Here is a 20,706-nt window from a genome sequence, read left to right as displayed (position 1 = left end):
GCACCGCCAGAGCCCCCCAAATCCTGCACATACTCTCCAGTCTCCCCAAAAATCCAGGGGGGCCAGAAGAGTTGCTGGCACCCAGCTTGTCACCACTCTTCCAGGGCATTGGGATGTGCTGGAACAGCACCAGGACCACTGAGCCTGGCAGTGGGATGGGCTGTGACATCTCCAGGGGATGACATCTCCCAGGGATGGCACCTTCCACAGATTTCATCTCCCAGGGATGACATCTGCCTCCTCTTTGGGGCCACACCAGGCTCCAGCATTGCCCACCCTGGGGGAGGTTTGGGAGGTGGAAGGAGCTCTGAAGAAGGGCAAAAAAAGAAAAAAATAGCAAAAAGCAGAAAGCCAATGACCCTCTGTCCAGCTGGGACGGCCATGTCCCCAGTGCCTGTGTCAGCTGTCCCTGGTGTCTGTGTCACCCTGTCACTGTGGGAGCACATCAGGTCGGGAGTGGGCTTGGGGCTGGGGTCACCTGGGGACTGCTTTGTCCCTTCCCCTGTCCCCGATGGAGGCTGAGTGCATGGGGAGGGGGGTTTGGTTAACCCCAGCCCACCCCAAAAGGGCTCCAGCTGCACCCCAGCCCCAGCGCTGCCCCTGGGAAAGGGAACTTGACCTCTGCCTTCTCTATTTTGTCTGGGGTTTTATTATTTTCCTTTCAGTGAGTTCAAGAACCCCCGTGCCCCACACCCCCTGCACCCCCCACAATTCCTGCACCCCTGGACCAGCCACATGGGCATGGAGCATCCACCTGCATCCCACCAGCTCCTTCCTCTGCCTCACCTCACCCTCTTCTTTTTGTATTTATATTTATGCTTTATTTTCCTTCTCTTTTGTTTCTCCTTGTCTTTTGATTTTATTGTTTCTCTATTCCTTTCCTTTCCTTTCCTTTCCTTTCCTTTCCTTTCCTTTCCTTTCCTTTCCTTTCCTTTCCTTTCCTTTCCTTTCCTTTCCTTTCCTTTCCTTTCCTTTCCTTTCCTTTCCTTTCCTTTCCTTTCCTTTCCTCTTCTATTTCTCTTTTCTCTTTTCTTTTCTTTTCTTTTCTTTTCTTTTCTTTTCTTTTCTTTTCTTTTCTTTTCTTTTCTTTTCTTTTCTCTTCTCTTCTCTTCTCTTCTCTTCTCTTCTCTTCTCTTCTCTTCTCTTCTCTGTTTCCTTTTCTTTCCTTTATTTTGCTTTCTTTTTTCTCTCTTCTCCCCCAGCCCCGCTCTTTGTACGTTTTGTAACCGCGGGTTTTGTACCACGGGGCACTTTTTCAGCGCCAAACCTCGACAATAAAGAGTGTCAGCGCAGCCAGGGCCGGGACACGCGTGTGGCGGGGGGACACGCGTGTGTGACAGGGACGTGCGTGTGGGGGGACACTGTGCGTGTGTGACAGGGACATGTGTGTGACGGGGACATGTGTGTGACAGACACCCGCGTGCGTGCAGCGGGCACAGGCAGCGTCCCACAGCCTGCAGAAGGCATCAGCCCCGCTCTTCCCTCCAGCGCTTCCTGTTATTCCTCCGGCAGCATCTCCCGGCCCCGGCGGGGCCCAGCTGTGGCCGCCGGGTCACCTCTGTGTCCCCCCTTCCCCGGGACCCCCTCCGGGCGGGCGGGGGACGCGGGCCCGTCCCGCCTGGCCGGAGCCCAGAGGTCGGGCAGCAGCTGTGCCGCGTCCGGCCGCACCGGCGGCCCCACGGGAGCCACGGGGGCAGCGGCCGGACAGGGGCTGCCCGAGCCCAGCCAGGAGCCCGGGCACCCCGAACCCTGGCATTGCCCTGCCATCCCTCTTTCCATGCCCCTGTCTTTGCCTTCCTCCCAACACATCCATCCATCCATCCATCCATCCATCCATCCATCCATCCATCCATCCATCCATCCACATAACACAATCCCACCTCCCATCCCAACCCCCCCCACCCACCAAAACTGGCCCCCCTTCTTTTCCACCCCTTTTCCTCTCTCTGTCCTCCCCCTCTTCAGTCCTGCAGGGTCACACAGGGCCCACCAGACCTTCGGGGGTCCCCTCATTGTGGGGGGAGTGGGGGGGGTTGGACCGGCCCCCTAAAAGGGGTGTTGAGTGGGCCACCCAGAAATGGGCACGGTGGGGACACACTGAGGCAGGGACCCTCCTGAAATGCCACCCCTGGCAGCCACTACTCCCACCCTACAGTGACAAAAGTTTCTGAGCCCCGGGTGTGGTGCCAAAGCTTTCCCGCGGCTTTGGCAAATCCGAATTTTCCCGACACAAACGGGAGCTGCAGCCCCCCTACCCACGCGGTTCCCCCCCCAGCTCCGTTTGCTTTGGGGCGGGAGGTGTGAAGGAGCCCGAGCTGGGCTGTAAACACGGAGGTCACTTCAAAGGGGACGCCCGGGGACATCCTTAGCACCGCCAGATTATTTCGGCACCCCCGGGCGGGATGCGAGGCGAGGAGGGAGGTCGGGGGATGTGCGGGGGTGGGGGGGGGGTGAACATCCCTTTTGGCAGCTTGGAAAAGCGGCGGGGGCGGGGGGGAGAGCTGCGGGGGGCAGGAGGGGCTGTCCCCATCCGTGCCCCAATTCCTATCCCTGGTGCATCCATCCTCCCCGGAGCCCACTTTTACTCCCTGTGCAGAATAATCTGTTTTCCCAGTGCCACATTCCCACAAACACGGTTTGGGGAATCCTGGCCATGCCCCCCGGCTCTGCAGCGTCCTCAGGGCATGGTATTTTGGGTATTTGAGGGTCCCCAGGCTCCCTGAGGATCACACCCACCCCCCACTCCCCAGCCATCCCTTCCAAGGATTCTCCCCATCCCCCCATGCCTGCTGTCCCCCTCTATCTTCCCTCATCTTCCCCAGGCACTCTCAGGAAGGCAACACCTTCCTTATCTTCTTCCGACGGCCCGGCTGCCCCTCACCCCCAGCTCCGGCCTTGTTATTTTCTGTAGTGTCCCTGCATTTCTCCCCAGAGACTCCTCAACCAAACATTTCCCTCCTGGAAGGGAAAGGGAAATCTCCAAGACGCGGATAGAAAGTCAGCATCTCCGTCTCCGCTGGCCGGGCGCCTGCGGCTATTTCCGCGCCCGGCGGCTGAGCCGGACGGGGGGGAAGCAGCAAAGCTGACACCCCCACAGTGCTGGGGTGTTTGGGGGTGGTGGAGGGATGGAGAGAGTGAGGGAAAGGAGGATGGTGGGGTGGAGGGATGGGCAAAGGGAGGGAGAAAAAAGTCATAGAATCATTAAGGCTGGAAGATACCTTGACAATCAAGTCCAACCATCAACACAGCCACACCTGCATAACCCCCAAAACCATTAACCCATGGATGGAGGGATGGATGGATGGATGGATGGATGGATGGATGGATGGATGGATGGATGGATGGATGGATGGATGGATGGATGGAGGAGGGGACTGTTGGACTGATGGATGGACAGCTGGATTGACAGATGGACGAGAGATGTCCAGGGGTGTCTCCAGGCTGAGAGAGCCTGGATGGCACTGGAATGTAAACACACTTTGGGACGTGTCCCTGGATGCAGCATTCCCACTCCTCAAGCTCCCCCAGCCCTTAAACCAAACCAGATCCACCTGAAAACTCCCCATAACCCTCAAGAAAGCTCCCACCCCTCCAGCTGGGGGGTTGTGCAGTTGCCAGCCCCGTGGCCATCCCCTCCGTTCCCTCTCTCTGGACAAAGGACTGTCCCCACACAGGGAGACCGCGGGCGGTGCCCCCAAACACGGCAGGGGCCGGCAGGAAGGCGGAGGCAGCTCCCCCGACGGGAAGCATCCCAAGGAACCCAGTAATGATCCCGCATCCTTTCCAAGAGAGAACAAAGGATGAGGAGATAGCATAGTTCATCACCGATAAATGAAGGATGTAAATAGCAAATAGGGGGAAGATTTATTTTGAGCAGAGCCTGAGGAAGCGGCGGGGGCTGGGCTGGGGGGAAATGGGACAGGAGCCATTTGGTGGCTCATCCAAATCCTGGTTGGGGTGAGCTGGAGTCCTGCCCGGTGCCCAAACCTCCCATCAACGCCCAGGGCGTCCTGTGTCCCTCTTCATACCCTGAGGGTCCCGTGTCCCCGTCTGCACCCGGGGATTCCTGTGTCCCCATCCCTCACGTTTGGGTGTTTCACAGCACCGGGTCCCGTTTGCACTTCCCAGGTGAGTCCCCTGGGGCTCGTCTCAGCCTCAGATAAGGAAAAAAGCCCCAAAATGGGATTTGGTGGGACGGTGCTGCTGCCTGATACAATCACATCTAGGGGGCTGGGGCAGGCAGGTGCCCACCCCACGGGATCAAGCACCCTCATCGCGGTGCTGCAACGCCCCGAAGGCTTGGGATGGAGGTTTTCCTGCATTTCCCGAAGTGTTGTTGAGGAAGAGACCAGGAGAATCCATCCCAGGCAGAGACGCCCCACAGTGCACACACACCCCCCCACACACTGCACCCTCACTCTAGACACCCTAAAACCCTGCCGTACCCCCACCCCACCATCCACCCTTCCATCGCATCCCCCCAGCCCCCCGAGGGAACTGCGCACACCCTGCTCCTTTTTTATCCAAAATTCATTTATTTGTCACAAAACACAAAGCCCTGGGGTGCCGGGGGAGCCGCCCCCGCCTGAGGCCCCCAGGGGCTCCTCCCCGGCTGTGATTCAGTTTTCCCTTCCTGCGATTAGGGCTTTTCAGCGGGGATCCCCAAAGCAAGCCAGGCTTTGGGGCGAGGCGGAGGTGTGGGGGGGGGGTCCCCCCGAGTAGACCAGCTCGGGGGGCGCCGGGAGCGGTCGGGGAGGGGTTCAGGAGCGGAAGAGCGTCTCCTGGGTGGCGGGGTCCAGCTTGCCCCCCGGGCCGGGGCCCCCCTTGCCACCGGGGGGGTGGCTGTGCCCCGAGGAGTAGCTGGCGGAGCGTTCGGGGCCGGGGCCGGGGGTCCGGCAGCAGAGGAGGGCGGCGCAGGCGTGGCGGAAGCGGGGGTCGAAGAAGGCGTAGAGGAAGGGGTTGAGGCAGCTGTTGATGTAGGCGATGCCGGTGCAGTAGGGATGGAGGTTGTTGAGGAAGGTGTGGAGGGCGCAGGACCAGGGCAGCACCTCCAGGTCCATCAGCACGTAGAGGGTCTTGACCAGGTGGAAGGGCAGCCAGCAGCCCCCGAAGGCGGCCACCAGCACCGTGATGATGGTGAGGAGGCGTTTGCGCTTGCGGGGCCCCTCGGCCCGCTCCCGGCGGAAATGAGTGGCCACGGTGCGAGCGATGAAGAAGTAGCAGGTCAGCATCACGGCGAAGGGCGCCACGAAGCCCAGGGCGGTGGAGGAGAGCCCCAGCCCCACCTCCCAGGCGCCCTCCGTGCCCTGCGCCGCCAGGTCCCCGTAGTCCATGTAGCAGGTGATCTTGGTGTCCCCGCCGAGGGCGGCCGCCCGCCGCAGCACCAGGGCGGGCAGGGCCAGCAGGGCGGCCAGCAGCCACAGCGCCACGGTGGCCACCAGCCCGCTGACCCGCGAGCGCAGCTTGGCGGTGGCCAGCGGCCGCACGATGGCCAGGTAGCGGTCGAAGCTGAGGCCGGTCAGGCAGAAGACGCTGGCGTACATGTTGACGAACACCAGGTAGCTGCTGACCTTGCAGGCGGCCGTGCCGAAGGGCCAGTGGTAGCCCAGCCAGGCGTAGGCGGCCCAGAGGGGCAGGGTGACCACGAAGGTGAGGTCGGCCACGGCCAGGTTGGCGATGAAGGTGTCGGCCGAGCGCCGGCGGTCGCGGCCGCCCTTGAAGACGGTCCAGAGGACGAGCCCATTGCCGGTGGTGCCCAGCAGGAAGACCAGCAGGTAGATGGTGGGCAGCAGGGCCAGCGAGGGGCCCCACTCCGCGTACTCGCAGTCCGTATCGTTGTCGAAGCCGTAGGTGTAGGCGTCCGTCGCCTCCTCCATCCCGGCGCTGGGCTCCGCTCCGCTCAGCTCATCCCGGGCTCACCCGCTCCTCCGGCCCCTGAGCGACTCTCGCCGCGTTACCTCCCCTTCCTCCTGCTCCCCGCCCTCCTCCTGGAGGGGACGGGCAGGACAGGACAGAGGGCAGGGCCGGGGGGGAGCCCCCGTGGGAAACTTCACAGCTCCCCCCACCTCCATCTGGCTCCTGCCCGGGGGGTTTCACCGAGCTCTCACCCGCGTGTCAACGCGCCGACCCCCGAGATAACCCCGGCCTCGCCACGCCCGGGGGGTTTGGTCGCCCTCCACGGTGGCATTCGATGCTGGGATCCGGCTCTGGGGAGCTCAGGAACGGGGAGGGGGGGGGGCTTCAGCCAGCGTTTGGGGTTTCACCTCGGGGCGCCGCATTCAGCGCCGGGGTGTCACACATCGGGGTGTCACACATCGGGGTGTCACACATCGGAGCTGCATTTCGCACGGGCAGTGTCACATCGGGCACCTGGCAGCGGGGGGGTCGCAGAGGGGGTTGTTGTCACACTGGGGGGAGTGGCGCTGCGGTGGGGGGAGGTGTGCATTTGGCATTTGGCATTTTGCATTTGGCACTTGGGATTACCCGTTTTGCTCCCAGCTTTGCCTCGCTGTGCACACAGCGGTGGCTCCAGGGGGTCCCCCACCGCCGGGACCCCACTTTGAGCAAAACGCGCCGAGGAGATTTATGCATTTACCAAAGATCCAGAGCGGGGAGGGGGGTTCTGGGACCCCCCACGCTGTAAAGAGATCATTTTAGGGCAGCAGCTGCCGCAGGACCGGCTGCTACCGGAGCTCTCAACTCCGCGGGTTGCTCATGGAGCCGGACGCGGCAACGCTGAGCCAAGAGAGAACAAATTTCCCCCCGCTCCACAAATAAACATTTGTGGGGGGAGGAGGGAAGCCCTCCGAGATGGTGGGGCCGTGGTCTGGGATTGTCCCACTGGGACCGAACTCACACAGTTCCAGCTCTGGGGAAAAGAGCCCAAGAAGCCGAGCGGGACTTTGCAGAGTGAGGTCTGAAGAGCCCCAAATCTTCCGGGACACGGAGGGGAGGCTGGACTGGGGCTGTAGGGGGGGATTAAGCAGGGGACGGGCTGTGGGAAGGGGCAGGTTTAACACCTGAGTGCAGGGATAGAGACTGGGGGGGACACAGATCCCCCGGGACCCCCCACCGGCTCAGTGGGGCCCTTCTACCAGTAAAGAGGTGTAAAGGAGGGGTTGTGGGGGGAATTCAGTGGCTGAAATGGCGGGGAGAGCTCACAGGGATCTCCAAAATGAGACAGAGTGGTGTAAGGGGGAAAGGGGACGGTAAATGGGGATGCAGGTTAGGGGACCGCGGGGGCGGGGACACAGCAACACCAAACCAGATAACCAGAGCTGCAGCGTCAGCCGGGAGAGCAAAGCAGGGCTGAATCAGGCTGGAGATAAGGAGCGATCCCGTATCTCAGTGCCGGCATGCGGGGGGAGAGGTATTAAACACAGAAACTGCTCAAACTGGTGGCAGAACTGCGAGGGTGCCCAGCTCCGGATCAAATCCCAAGCTGGAATGAGGAAGGGCTGGAATCCCGCAGTCCCCAACGCAGACACAACTCGAGCCTTTCCGCTAATTAGCAACATTAACGGGGAAACACCAGCGCTGCTAATGAGCCCCCCGGGATGGCAGCGAGGCTCCCCGGGCTGCTCCCGCCCTGGCCGGAGCCCCGTTAATGAGCAGGACAGCTAATGAGCAGTTCTAGTAATGACTATTAATAACACTCCCAGTTATCTGTGTCCTAATTGGAACACGGCACAAGTATCCATTTCCAGCCGCCGCACACGAATCCGTTTCCAGGCTCTTCCCTTTCCAAAAACTGCGGGTTGAGTGTCCCGGTCACCCCCTCGCTGTCCTGGAAGCTGGGATGGCTCGCCCTCGGTGCCACCCAGGGGGTCCCACTGGTCTCGGCGCCGGGGAAGGAGCCCCCCAGGCTGGTTGTGTGGTGGCCACGGGTGGTGGGTGGGTAGCCAGGGCTTGGCTGATAAGGAATCCGTGGGGCTGATAAGGAGCTCCGCTATCTGCAGTGGGGGGAGGGCAGGAGCCGCTCTCCTTGCAGGACGGGGGCTGGTCCCTGGGCACCAGCGAGGAGCTCCGGGACCCTCGTTCATCATTCCCAGGAATGAACCCCAGGACTTAGCACTAGCGGCTCCACTGGGAACAAGCCAGGCTCACGGCGTCCCTCCCCAGTGGCTGTGCAGGGGGATTGGGGTGGGAGCCCCCACGGGGTGGGATGAGGAGCCAGACCTCACCCCCCCACCCCACCGCAAGGGCAGCGCTTGGCCCTGCACGAGGAGGGATCCGGCAGCTTCCTCCGAACCCACAGAGTTGCTCACATCCGACCGAGGAAGTGACACCCCCAGGGCACAGCTCCTGTCCCTCTGTGCCCCCTTCCACGGGCTGCGCTGCGGGCACAGAGCTCCTCCTGCAGGCAGCTCCCCCCGCGGTGTCCCCCATCCCAGGGACGGCGCCCTGACCCCTCTTTCCTCTGCTCCTTGCACCCCAACCCTGCCCGTCGGCCCCCCAAAACCACCCCGCGTCCCCCAAGGCTGGACACGGGTGGGTGCTGAGAGCCACGGGTTTATTGGGGGGGTGCAGCCCCTGGCATGGGGTGGCAAGGACAGGGAGGTGCTTGGGGGGGGCACCCTGGGGACAAGGGACAGGGCTGGGGCACCTCGTATGGACACTGGGGACACTGGGATGTACTGGGACAACCTGGGGACAGTCAGATGCTGATGGGGCTCATAGGGGGAGCACTGGAGACTGGGTGGGCAGTAGGAGCCCGACGGGGGTCCCAGCAAGCCCCTCACCAGGCCGTGGGTTGCCCCACAACGAGGTGGACAGGCGAGGGGCTGCCCCATGGCCCCCGGGGCTAGAGGCCGAGGGAGAAGGTGCCCGAGTCGGTGGATTGCTTGTCCCGGGAGCAGGTCCCCAGCGCCCCGGGGGGACAGGCTGAGGGGGTGGCAGGCACGCCGGCCTCTGACACCTGTGGGGCAGGGGACGGGCACTGGGTGAGTCACTGCACTCAGGGGGGCCGATCGAGCCCCCCGGAGGTGTTCCCATCCCCAGGGCACCCTGGCCCCATGTCTGACCTCCTCGAACTTGCGGGCCTTGTAGTGCTCAGCACCCTTGAGGAAGTTGAGCAGGATGATGTCGCACAGCACCGTGCCCTGGGGGCAGCAGCGTTGGGGTGGGGAGGCCCCACACTGTGGAGTACCCCCAGATCCCCACAGAGCCAGGCCACTGTCACCCTGCAGCTGTGCTCTGTCCCCATGCCCCGTGGCCATGGGATTTCACCACTCCGGGGCTGAGAACGTCCACAACTCACCACACCGATGGAGGTGAAAGCAGCCACCGTGTTGATGAGGGTGGGGACGATGCCAAACTTCCCGGCCTGGGGGAGCAGAGCCCTTGTTGGCCGGAGTCCCCGACCCCCTGTGACCCCACGAGTCCCCGACCCCACACGTACGCTGCCATACACCAGGACATCAAAGCGGATCCCAAAGGCCTTGATGAGGGTGCGGCGCTGGGAGCCATCAGGCCAGCGGTAGTATCTGGCATGCCTGCAGTAACATGGGGTCATGGGGACACAGGGACATGGGGACAGGAGCCATGCCAGGCAGTGCACATGCCTGTGCCGTGTCCTGGCCATACCTGAAGTTGTATCCAGGGGCAGGGGTCCGGGCCAGGCTGTCCAGGCGGGTGAAGGAGTAGTGGGGCAGGCAGCGCTCCCAGGCCCGGTCCAGGTCACACACCCACCCGATCTTGATTCCCAGCACCCCCCCCTGCCCCAGCCCCACATCAGCACCACGGACCCTGGCCCCGCGGCACCAAGTCCCCACAGTTTCACAGTTCTGCATCCCATGGCCCTATGCTCCATGTCCTATGAGCCCACATCCCGCATTCTCGTCTCCCCAAACTCCACATCCCCCTGCACCTCATGTCTCAAATCTCCATGTCTGTACACCCCATGTCCCAGTGTCACACATCCCAACCCCCATCCATGTTCCTGTGTCAAAGCCCCACATCATCACTCAGTGTCCCGTTTTCCCGTATCCCTATGTCCTGTTCCCAACATCCCTCATCCCTGCATCCCATGTCCCCATGTTATGCGAGCCCATGTCCCCATCTTCCATGTCCACATCCATCACCCCATATTCCCCCCATCCTATGTCCCCATGTCCCACATCCCATGTGGGATGTGTCCCCAAGTCCCATGTCCTCAAGTCCCACATCCCATGTCTCTGTGTCCCCAGCCCCCATATCCCTATGCCCTTATATCCCAGCTGCTTGTACCCCTATGTCCCCACACACACCCCATTCCCACCCCGTGCCTCCCATGTCCCCTGTGTCCCCGCTCACGGTGGCAGCCAGCGCAGGGAAGTCCTGCCCAGCCAGACGTGCCACGTCCCCCAGGCGCAGGATGGGGCACAGGGGCTGCAGCTGTGGGTGGAAGCGACACCGGCCCAGCTCCACCCCACTGCCAGGGGGTGGCAGGTTGGTCCTGGGGACACAGGGGGACACAGGGGACACGCAGGGATGTGCCATCAGGCAGCAGTCTGGGGTTCATGGACCCACATCCCAATGTCCCCCCACCATCTTGTGCCTGTGTCCTCATGTCCCCTGTCCCCATGTCCCTGTGTTACCCCATCCCTTGTCCTCATGTCCTGCCGTGTTCCCCCTGTGTCTTGTGCCACTCACTTCTCAAAGCCAAAGAGCGGGAAGCGGACGCTGTTCTTGATGAGGAGGGTGAAGTTCTCAGCTTCCAGCATGACGGGGCTAGAGGAGGGGGGTGATGCTGAAGACAGGCAGGGGCCATGTCCCCTGCTCCTCCCCGTGTCCCCCCAGCCCCACTTACACATCAACGGTGTCCACCTCGGGCGGGCACCAGCCCTGGATCTCGCAGGTGCGCAGGGTCGTGTTGTAGGGGACGCAGCGCCCTGTCAGCACCCCTGGGACCCCCGGACTGCTGTCAGCACCTCTGCCAGCACCCCCGAGATCCCAGACCCCCATCAGCACCCCTGGGACCCCCAGACTGCTGTCAGCACCCCTGGGACCCCCGGACCCCCATTGGCACTCCTGGGACCCTGAACCCCCGGCTTCCCGGGCCCCCCTCAGCCCCTTGAGCCCACCGAGGGTCCCTCACTCCTGGTGGTGGCTCCCCCCGGTCCCTCGGCCCCCTCAGCCCCCGTTCCCACCGGGGTCCCTCACCGTTGCTCGTGGCCGGGCTCAGCTCCCGGCAGTCCCGGTCCGCCGAGCAGTGGAACGCGGCTTCGCTCTGCGGGGCGGGGGTCAGCGGACAGGGGGCTCATCGAGGGGTCCCCCCGAGCGCCCCCTGCCCCTCCGCACCTCCGGGCACACGCCCTGCGCCTGGTCCTCGGTCCGGATCTGCTTGGTGACCACCACGAACACCGAGGTGCCCTGCGGGACGTCGCTGTCACACGACCCGCCCGGGGGTGGGGAACTGAGGCGGGGGTGGCCCCGCGCCCCTCAGCGACCCCTCCGGTCCCCGTCCTCACCTGGGGGGGTGTGACATAGTCGGCTGTGTCCATCACCTGCCCCGCGTAGCGACCCACGCCCTTCACCTTGGTGACCACGGAGGACTCGATGGCGGTGTCCCGCACCTGGTACGCTTTCTCATGGAGGAACACCCAGCTGGGACAGCACCGCGGGTGACGCTGGGGACAGCCATCCCCGGACACCACCGGCACCCCCCGGGCCCCGCCGGCCTCCCCCGGCACCCCCCGGACCTGCCCGTGACCCCCGGCCCCCGGAGCTGTCAGCGCCAGCGGCTGCCGATCCCCGACAGATTCTTGTCATCCCCTCGCCAGTGGCTGCTGTCACTCCTCGGGAGCATCCAGGGACAGGGACCCCAACGCGGGTCATCCCCTTCTGTCATCCCCTGGGGCCGAGCGGCTTCTCTGCCGCTCGGTGTCACCCACACTGTCCCTTTCCCGTCATCCACCCGAGATGCTGTCCCCCTTGTGTCACCCGTAACGACACCTTGCTGTCCCCATCATGTCACCTGCGCTGCCACCCTCCCGTCACCCGCACCGGCACGCTCTCTGGCTGTCCCCCTTCTGTCACCCGCACCGATATCCTCTGTCCCGCCTTGTCAGCCGGTACACTCCCCTGGCTGTCCCCATCGTGTCACCCGCTCCGGCACACCTGAATTCCCGGCACTGACACTTTGTCACCCGCTCTCCCGTCCGTCCCCTGCTCCATCACCCCCTGGCCACCCCGTCACCCCGCGCCGCCGGCCGGTGTCCCCTCGCTGTGACCCCGCTGCCACACGCCGCCATCCCCCATCACCCTTGTCACCCCCGGTGTCACCTGCAGCAGCAAGTGGCAGTCACGGCGCTGCCGCGGTGCCGGGAAGGGGGCTCGGGGTTGTGTCCCGGGGGACGTGCCGGGGCGGGGTGTCCCAGGGGTGCCCGCCGGTTGTCCCGGCGGCTGCCAGGGGGGCTCACCCGATGAAGTAGGCGAGGATGAGGAGCTGGACGCCGCGGTTGACGACGCCCACCACCCAGCTCTTCACCACCACCGACTTGGTGGTCTCGTAGGAGAAGAAGTTGCTCACCCAGCGGGTGCTGGACCGCGGGAGGGACATGGGCAGCGCGGGGGGCGGCCGGAGACGGGGTTACGGGCAGGGCAAGGCAGGGCTGCGGGCAGGGCAAGGCAGGCAGGGCTGCGGGAACCCAGTGGGATGCGGGAAGGGCAGGGCAGGGGTGCGGGCAGTGAGGGGGATGCGGGCAGGGCAGGGCGCGCTTGGGTGCAGGCAGGGGTACCGGCAGGGGCACGGGCAGGGTGCGGGTATCGGCAGGGTGTAGGCAGCACCCGCAGGGGTGCGGGTAGCGAGGGCGGTGCGGGCGGGCGGAGGCGGGGGTAGGGCGGGGGCCGGGGGCGGGGGCACGGCCCGGGGGGACGGGAGGGGTCGCTCCCCCGTTCCTGGAGGGATGGAGGGGCGCAGGCGGGGACATTCCCCGGGGTGCCTGTGATGGGGAGCGCCAAAGGGGGGACACATTCCGGCAGCGGGGAGCCCCACATTGGGGTGCACGTGGGTGGTGCGCCCCAAACTGGGAACGCCTGGTTTGGGGGGGACACCCCTGCAGAGGGGAGTGCGAGGGGGCGGCCCGTGCGCGGGTTCCGGGGGTGCCCCGCTCTGGGCCGCCCCATTGTCCGGTTCCGACACTTTGGGGCGCCCCGGCTTTGGGGCGGGGGGGTTGTCCCCACATGAGGTGACGTCACGGGGCTCGCCCCGTGCTGGCCAATGGGGTCTCTCCCCACGCCTGGTTCTGGGCGGGGCAAAGCGGCGAGGGGCGGGGTCTCGGACGCGGTGACCACGCCCCCTAGGTGGGCGGGGCCGCCCGCGGCGCGGCGGGGAGCGCCGCACGGGTCCGCCCCGCCGCCAGGGGGCGCCAGCGCGGCCCGGCGCCATGGCGGAAACCCGCGCGACTTCCGGCGTTGGCGGCCCCGCGCGGTTCGCGCTGCGCAGGCGGGAAAAGCGGCGGCGGCGGCGGCGGCGCGGGGGGGCCGGGTGGGTGTACCGGGGCTCGGGGCCGGCCGGATCCCGCGGGGGGCCGGGTGGGTGTACCGGGGCTCGGGGCCGGCTGGGGCACCCGGAGTCATGGCAGGCCGGCTGGGATGGGGGAGCGGCCTGGGGTGGAAGTGGGCTGGGGGTCGCTGGGGAGGCCCGGGAACGCCTGGGAGCCCCGGCTCGGCAGGAGTTTGTGGGTGCGGGGGTGGTTTGGGGTGGCCTCATCAGGGAGGGGAAGGGCAGGGGTGATGACACAGCGGTGGCCGAGGGCTGCAGGAAGGGGCGGCTTTGGGACCACGGCACAGCCGGGGAAGGGGCGAGTTGTGCCGGGGGTCGCCCCCGTCAGTGAGCCAGGTGCCACCACGAGAGGCAGCCTGCGGGGCTGAGGCGGTGAGGTTTGGTTTTGGGGGCGCTGGGGAGGGCCGGGAGCCTGTCGCCAGCCCGGCTCACCCCCTGTCCTCCCGCAGCTGCCGTGACTGACTCCTCTGCCGTTGCCCCGGGCATGCCGGGCTCGGGGGGCTGCTGAACCCCCCGACTCATCCCCGTCCCCTCCCATAGCCCGCAGCCGCCATGGCTGATACGCTGGAGTTCAACGAGATCTACCAGGAGGTGAAGGGCTCCATGGTAAGCGAGAGAACATGGGGATGGCCCTAGGGGCACTTCCAGCGTTGGGTGTGGATGGGGGAAGTGAATGCTCTGTGATGAGGAGGGTGTGGGAGATGAAATTGTGGCTGGTTGGTGGTGTGGGTGCCTGGAGGGGCGCACCCAACAGGGCCATGGTTCCTCTATGCTTCCATGGGACTGAGTCCCCTCATGCCCAGCTCTCCCACAGAATGATGGGCGGCTGCGGCTGAGCCGGCAGGGCGTCATCTTCAAGAACAGCAAGACAGGGAAGGTGGACAACATCCAGGCCTCAGAGCTGGCTGAGGGTGTGTGGCGGCGCGTGGCACTGGGCCACGGCCTCAAGCTGCTCACCAAGAACGGCCACGTCTACAAGTATGACGGGTTCCGGGAGTCGGTGAGTCCCTGTTCCCTGCTCCTGCTGCCCTGGCCCTGTTCCAGATCCAGTTGTGCTCCCTGCCAGCCCCAGAACAGCCCTGCCCCCTGCATCCCCATGGCCAGGGGCTGTGTGTCACCTGGGGCACTGGGCACTGCTGGTTCCTGACGGTGTTGCCTCCCTCTTGCCCAACCCAGGAATTTGACAAGCTGTCAGATTTCTTCAAGGCCCACTATTGCCTGGAGCTCGCAGAGAAGGATCTGTGTGTGAAGGGCTGGAACTGGGGCACAGTGAGGTTTGGAGGTGAGTTCCAGTGGCACCCCAAAGGCGTGGGGTGGGATGTTCCCACCAGTGTGTGGCTGTTCTGCTGCCACATCCATTCCCTTAGGAGCAGCTGCTTTCTAGGGATGTCCTCAGGGAAAGTGAGGACATTTGCCATCTCAGGAGAGCCCTGAATACCAGGGGGCCATGCTTGGTGTGGAATCTGCACATGTGTGCCGTTCACCAGGGAGCCAGGGGAGCTGGCGGATGTGCCTCCAGCTAAGGGACCGGGACAGATGGGGTCAGACAGTTCCTTTTTTTGTGTTTCTGATCGGTGCCAATTTCCAGGGATGCTGCTGGAAGGGAGAAAGCCTGGAGCTTTTGGAGGGTGGGAATGCAGTGATGAGAACAGAGGCACTGCTGGATTTTGGGAGAGGAGCGAGGCCGTGGCTGGAGATGGGATTTGTGGGGCACAGCTCTGGGCTGGCTGTGATGTCCCTGTCCCCACAGGGCAGCTGCTGTCCTTCGACATCGGGGAGCAGCCGGTGTTCGAGATCCCGCTCAGCAACGTGTCCCAGTGCACCACAGGCAAGAACGAGGTGACGCTGGAGTTCCACCAGAACGATGACGCCGAGGTCTCACTCATGGAGGTCCGGTTCTACGTGCCCCCCACCCAGGAGGATGGTGTGGACCCCGTGGAGGTACGTGGGGCCGGCAGGAGGGTGGGGGTTGGCAGCGAGGGACCCTTTGTGACCGCTTCCCTGGCAGGCCTTCGCCCAGAACGTGCTGTCCAAGGCGGACGTGATCCAGGCCACCGGAGACGCCATCTGCATCTTCCGGGAGCTGCAGTGTCTGACGCCGCGCGGGCGCTACGACATCCGCATCTACCCCACCTTCCTGCACCTGCACGGCAAGACCTTCGACTACAAGATCCCCTACACCACCGTGCTGCGCCTCTTCCTGCTCCCGCACAAGGACCAGCGCCAGATGTTCTTCGTGGTGAGTGGGAATGGCTCAGCCCTCCCCCAGAAGGGCATTGGGGGTGGTTTGGGGGGTTTCGTGTCTTCACCTCCTCTTCTCTTTCCAGATCAGCCTGGACCCCCCGATAAAGCAAGGCCAGACCCGCTACCACTTCCTGATCCTGCTCTTCTCCAAGGATGAGGACATCTCCCTGACCCTCAACATGAATGAGTGAGCTGCCTGATGCCACACTGCTTCCCAGACCCCTTGCTGGATCCTGAGGGAGCTACTTACACCCCAGACCCTGTTCTCACCTCTGCCCTCCTTCCCGCCTCACAGGGAGGAGGTGGAGAAGCGCTTTGAGGGGCGGCTCACCAAGAACATGTCCGGGTCCCTCTACGAGATGGTCAGCCGGGTGATGAAGGCACTGGTGAACCGCAAGATCACCGTGCCCGGAAACTTCCAGGGGTGAGCAGCTGCAGGGCTAGTCCCTCTCTTTCCACCTCGTCCTCATGGCCTGAGGGAAGGGGCTGTCTGTGTGATTTGTGCTGGGGAGCAGGGCCAGTCTGCCAGGGCTGGGCACGGGGAGGATGTTTGTCCCCATGGATAGAAGCGTTTGTCCTGCAGACACTCCGGAGCCCAGTGCATCACCTGCTCCTACAAGGCCAGCTCAGGGCTGTTGTACCCGCTGGAGAGGGGCTTCATCTACGTGCACAAGCCCCCCGTGCACATCCGCTTCGACGAGATCTCCTTCGTCAACTTCGCCCGCGGCACCACCACCACCCGCTCCTTTGACTTCGAGATCGAGACCAAGCAGGGCACCCAGTACACCTTCAGCAGCATTGAGAGGTGGGTGTGGGCTGTGGGGCCAGCCTGGCTGTGCCCACCGGGGCTCCCCAGCACCTCCAGCCCCACCGTGCCCTCTCCCACAGGGAGGAGTACGGGAAGCTTTTCGACTTCGTCAATGCAAAGAAGCTGAACATCAAGAACCGGGGCCTGAAGGAGGTATTAGCCAGGCGGGGCTGGTTTTGCACCCCCTGGCGCTAGCGCTGCCTTCTCCCAGAATCCGGCTGCTTTTCCCTCCTTTTTTCACCTCTCTTTTCTCTCCTTGCCCTTGTAGAGGAAAAAGGTCCGTGCGATATCCCTTCCTCTTTCTCCTCCTCCTCCTCCTGGTGCAGGTTTCCTGTGCATGGCCGTGGTGGTCTCTGACTAACCCAGTAACCCCAGTGTGGTGTGCGAGGGCCCCTCTAACCCCCATAACTGCTCTGCCCCTCTTTCTGGGGCCCTGAGGGGGGAAGGGGGGGACATGGCCATTTTGTCCCCTGGTTTGTGCATGCCCAGGGCTGTGTTCCAGAGGGGAACACAGGGAGCAGCTCTCATCCCGCCTCTCTGCAGGGAATGAAGCAAAGCTATGATGAATATGCTGACTCTGACGAGGACCAGCACGATGCCTACTTGGAAAGGATGAAAGAGGAGGGCAAGATCCGGGAAGAGAATGCCAATGACAGCAGTGATGGCTCTGGGGAGGAGACAGGTGAGGGCTGGGGCTGTGAGGGAGTGCTGTGGTGCTCCAGCTCTTGCTCCCCATGATGATCTGTAGCACTGAGCCCTCACTTTCTCCTCCAGACTCGTCCTTCAACCCTGGAGAAGAGGATGATGACGTGGCTGAAGAGTGAGTAGAGGCCAGGCAGGGTTCTATCCAAAAGCCCCATAGGAAGGTGCTGTTCTAGGGCTGTGTGAGCATTGAGAGATGCTCAAACTTGCCTGGGATCACCTGGATTTGGGAGTGTACAGCCCTGGGTTTAGGAATGTTGGGCAGCTGGGGCAGTTCTGGGCTCGCTTCATTGTAATGGCATTAGGTCGTATGAGAAAGTTCTGGAAAGGCTTCAGGGGAGGCCTTGGCTGTACTTTTCAGGAAAGAGAACAGTTGGGAGGAGGGTTAAAGCCCCAGGCTGGGGTGAAGATGGGTGGGAGTTGTGGGGGAGCTTGAAACTGAGCCCTGGCACCATGAGAGCTCCGAATGTCCAGGAAGCAGAACACAACGAGCCATGTCCGTGGAAGGCCGCTCCCCCGGGGGCTGTTAACGGGAGCAGAGCAGCTCCAGCCCGGGAAGGCTCAGGGCTGTGGTGTCTGGGGGCAGCTCTGAGGCTGGTGGCCCCGTGCAGGTTCGACAGCAACGCCTCGGCCAGTTCCTCCAGCGGTGACGGCGACAGCGACCGTGATGACAAGAAACCGGCCAAGAAGGCCAAGATCGTCAAGGACCGCAAGCCCCGCAAGAAGCAGCCGGAGGTGAGGGTCTGCTATGGGAGCAGGACCAGTCCTGGAGCGGCGTCAGGCAGGTCACAGCCCCGCCTGAGCTGCCTCACCTCAGCCTCTGTCACACTTGCCAGTGCCCTGGTCAGAGCTGTTGTCTGGCCTGGTGTAGCTGCCTCCAGATGGGTCCAGGCTGAGCCTCTCCCAAGGGCACATTATTCCCATGCCCAGCCTATCCTGGTTGTTGTCAGGCTGTTCTCCAGCAGCCTGTCCCTTCAGCCCTCTCCCAGGGCTGCAGCTGGATTGCTGGGGGGTGCAGAGGTGAGCAGAGCCTGGTCCCAAGGTGTTGGGTGAGGGGTGCATTGGGCTTCCACGCATGTTCTCCACCTCCCAGAGCAAGAAGGGGAAGGACCCCAATGCTCCCAAGCGCCCAATGTCAGCCTACATGCTCTGGCTGAATGCCAACCGGGAAAAAATCAAGTCGGACCACCCTGGCATCAGCATCACCGATCTGTCCAAGAAGGCTGGGGAGCTCTGGAAGGCCATGTCCAAAGAGAAGAAGGAGGTGAGGGATGGGGAGCCCAGGAGAGAGCTGGGCCTGGTACAGGAGGGGTGGCTGGCTATGGAAGACCCTTCCTTGCTCCTGTGAGCCTGGAGTTGCACAGATGTGGAGTTGGGAAAGGGTGGGGACATCCTCAGGCTGGTGAGCTGGGTGATCAGAAGTGGGAGCAGGGCGGGGTGCTGGAGGATGGTAGAGGAGGAGGGGGGCCTCGCTGAGCCCATGCTCTGGCTGCAGGAGTGGGATCGGAAGGCAGAAGATGCCAGGCGGGACTACGAGAAGGCCATGAAGGAATACAGTGTGGGCAGCAAGGCCGACAGCCACAGGGGGTGAGTGTGCTGGCAAGGGGCTGGCAGAGCTTTGCCCCCCAAAATCGAGCTGTTCCCGGGACCAGCTGAGTAATGTGGCTCCTCTGCCTTCTGCTCACCCAACCCCATGCAGGGAGAAGTCAAAGAAGAAGAAGAAGAAGCAAGAGAAGCAGGTGAAGGGGAAGGGGGACAAGAAAGGTGCCACCTCCAAGTCCTCATCCTCCAAGTCCCCAGCTAAGGGCATGAGCGACAGCTTCAAGAGCAAGGAATTCGTATCCAGTGATGAGAGCTCCTCTGCAGAGAGCAAGAAGGAGGTGGGGGTCACAACTGGGGAAGGTCCTGGTCCCTCTTCCCTGGGGAACAACTCTCTGGGAGGGTCCCAGCCCCTCCTCCTTGAGGAACATCCTGGTGGATTCTGCTGGAGAGGCTGGGTCCTTCTGGTACTTCATGTCCTTGGGGACATCCCTTGGTGTGTCCCCAAGTCACCACCATCACCCTGTGCCTGCTGTAGCAAAGGATACTGCCCTGCCTTCATTGTCCCCTGCTGACCTGTTTGTCCCCCGCCTGCAGGACTCCGAGGATGAGGGAGCTGCCAGCCCAGCCCCCAGCTCAGAGGACTCTGCCTCCGGCTCGGATTAGCGCCATCGCAGCTGGCTTCAGGCTGGATCCCAGGTCGGGAGAGGACTGGGCGTGCCAGCCCCATGGCAGGGACCGGGGTCCCAGGCTCTGGATGGCTCCCACCTGGGAGCAGGGCCAGGTTCCCCTGTCCTCCCATGCACCCCGTGGTGGCAGGAGGTGCCAGAGGCTCCTCAGTCCCTCACATTTGTATCCCATCAATTTATTTTTTCTAAACACTTGGGTTTCTCTCTTTTTCTTTCCTTCCCTCGTTGGTTTTTTTTGGTGTTGTTTTTTTGTATTTTGGGTCCGTTCACATGGCAACTCGGGTTGAATAAAAAAAAAACCCACTGATGGTGTTTGTGTGGGTGTGGGGCTGGCTCCCCCATCCCTCCTTCCTTCCTGCAGCCATCCGGGAGCTCATTCCCCTCCTTGAACAGCTTCCAGGGCTGACTTCACTCTCTCCCCACCCTCCATTAGCGGCCCCCAGACCCTGCTCAGCCATCAGGGCTCCTAATTACAGCCCCTCGCTCGATCCTGATGCCATTTGGGGGTTTTTCTACCTCCCTCATGAGGGGGATGATCCGATTAAGGCCAGTTTCCCCTCCGGTGTTGATTGCAGCCGATTCCCGGTCTGGAACCAGCCCCGGGGGGGCCTCATGGCTGCCTGTTCCCCCCTCCTTCCGCTGCCTTTACTGGCACCGCTGGGATGGGGCTACGGGGAAGCAGGAGCCCCGCGGGGCGGCTCCGCGGTGGGCACAAGGGACCCTGGATGCCCAAATGGTGGGAGGGCTCTATTGTCACACCTAAACCGCCCCTCAGGCAGCAGCCCCGCGGCTGGCGGACCCCGGCAATGGGATCATTGGCAGGCGGGGGGGTCCTGCTCGGCTGTTGGCCCCCGAGGGCGATTGTTCGGGGAGTGCTGGAGGTCTCCAGCGTGTGCCCCCAGCCCCATTTCGGGCGCTCCCCGGCCCGCCCGCCACGCGGCGCCGCTCTGCCCCGCCCCCCGCCCCTGGGGCGTGACCGGGGCGCTCATGAATATGCATGAGCAGCGCCGGTGGAGGGTGAGTGGGGGTCTCTGCCGGCATGAGGCTGCAGGTAACCGGGATCCCCCCGGGCCCGTGGCGCCCGCGGGGAACCACGCGGCTTCGGCCCCGGCGGGCAACACGGGCCGGGACCCCCGAATTGAGTGGGGGGCTTCGTTGCCATGGGGACGGCGCTAGGCCGCGGGCGCGGCCTGCTCAGCCACTCGATCGCAGGCTCCGTTGCCACGGCAACGAGGCTA

General features: G+C 63.6%; 3 protein-coding genes across 3 annotated transcripts; 1 reads left to right on the top strand and 2 right to left on the bottom strand.

Annotated features, from left to right (window-relative positions):
- Positions 1-4,521: 4,521 nt before the first annotated feature.
- On the bottom strand, positions 4,522-5,920 carry APLNR (apelin receptor). Its single transcript, XM_021524748.3, has one exon. It carries the CDS (start codon positions 5,874-5,876, stop codon positions 4,761-4,763), a length of 1,116 nt encoding a protein of 371 aa, XP_021380423.1. The 5' UTR covers positions 5,877-5,920; the 3' UTR covers positions 4,522-4,760.
- Positions 5,921-8,495: 2,575 nt separating this feature from the next.
- Positions 8,496-12,702, bottom strand: P2RX3 (purinergic receptor P2X 3). The gene is made up of 12 exons (XM_021555999.3): positions 12,402-12,702; positions 11,451-11,586; positions 11,281-11,352; positions 11,143-11,209; positions 10,790-10,883; positions 10,633-10,710; positions 10,294-10,435; positions 9,586-9,716; positions 9,401-9,494; positions 9,260-9,325; positions 9,024-9,101; positions 8,496-8,917 (listed from the first exon to the last, which is right to left on the bottom strand). Exons 1-12 carry the CDS (start codon positions 12,539-12,541, stop codon positions 8,804-8,806), a joined length of 1,212 nt encoding a protein of 403 aa, XP_021411674.2. The 5' UTR covers positions 12,542-12,702; the 3' UTR covers positions 8,496-8,803.
- Positions 12,703-13,382: 680 nt separating this feature from the next.
- Positions 13,383-19,684, top strand: SSRP1 (structure specific recognition protein 1). The gene is made up of 17 exons (XM_021556003.2): positions 13,383-13,468; positions 13,936-14,092; positions 14,301-14,486; positions 14,663-14,768; positions 15,237-15,427; positions 15,495-15,725; positions 15,814-15,917; positions 16,026-16,154; positions 16,314-16,535; positions 16,619-16,691; positions 17,082-17,220; positions 17,313-17,358; positions 17,852-17,975; positions 18,334-18,504; positions 18,736-18,827; positions 18,940-19,120; positions 19,377-19,684. The coding sequence occupies exons 2-17, from the start codon at positions 14,039-14,041 to the stop codon at positions 19,443-19,445; spliced, it is 2,118 nt and encodes a 705-aa protein (XP_021411678.1). The 5' UTR covers positions 13,383-13,468; positions 13,936-14,038; the 3' UTR covers positions 19,446-19,684.
- Positions 19,685-20,706: the final 1,022 nt, after the last annotated feature.

Source organism: Lonchura striata, chromosome 6 (assembly GCF_046129695.1).
Source record: "Lonchura striata isolate bLonStr1 chromosome 6, bLonStr1.mat, whole genome shotgun sequence".
NCBI lineage: Eukaryota > Metazoa > Chordata > Aves > Passeriformes > Estrildidae > Lonchura > Lonchura striata.
Note: the sequence above shows the minus strand (reverse complement) of the source record. Positions and strands in the feature narration are given on the sequence as shown.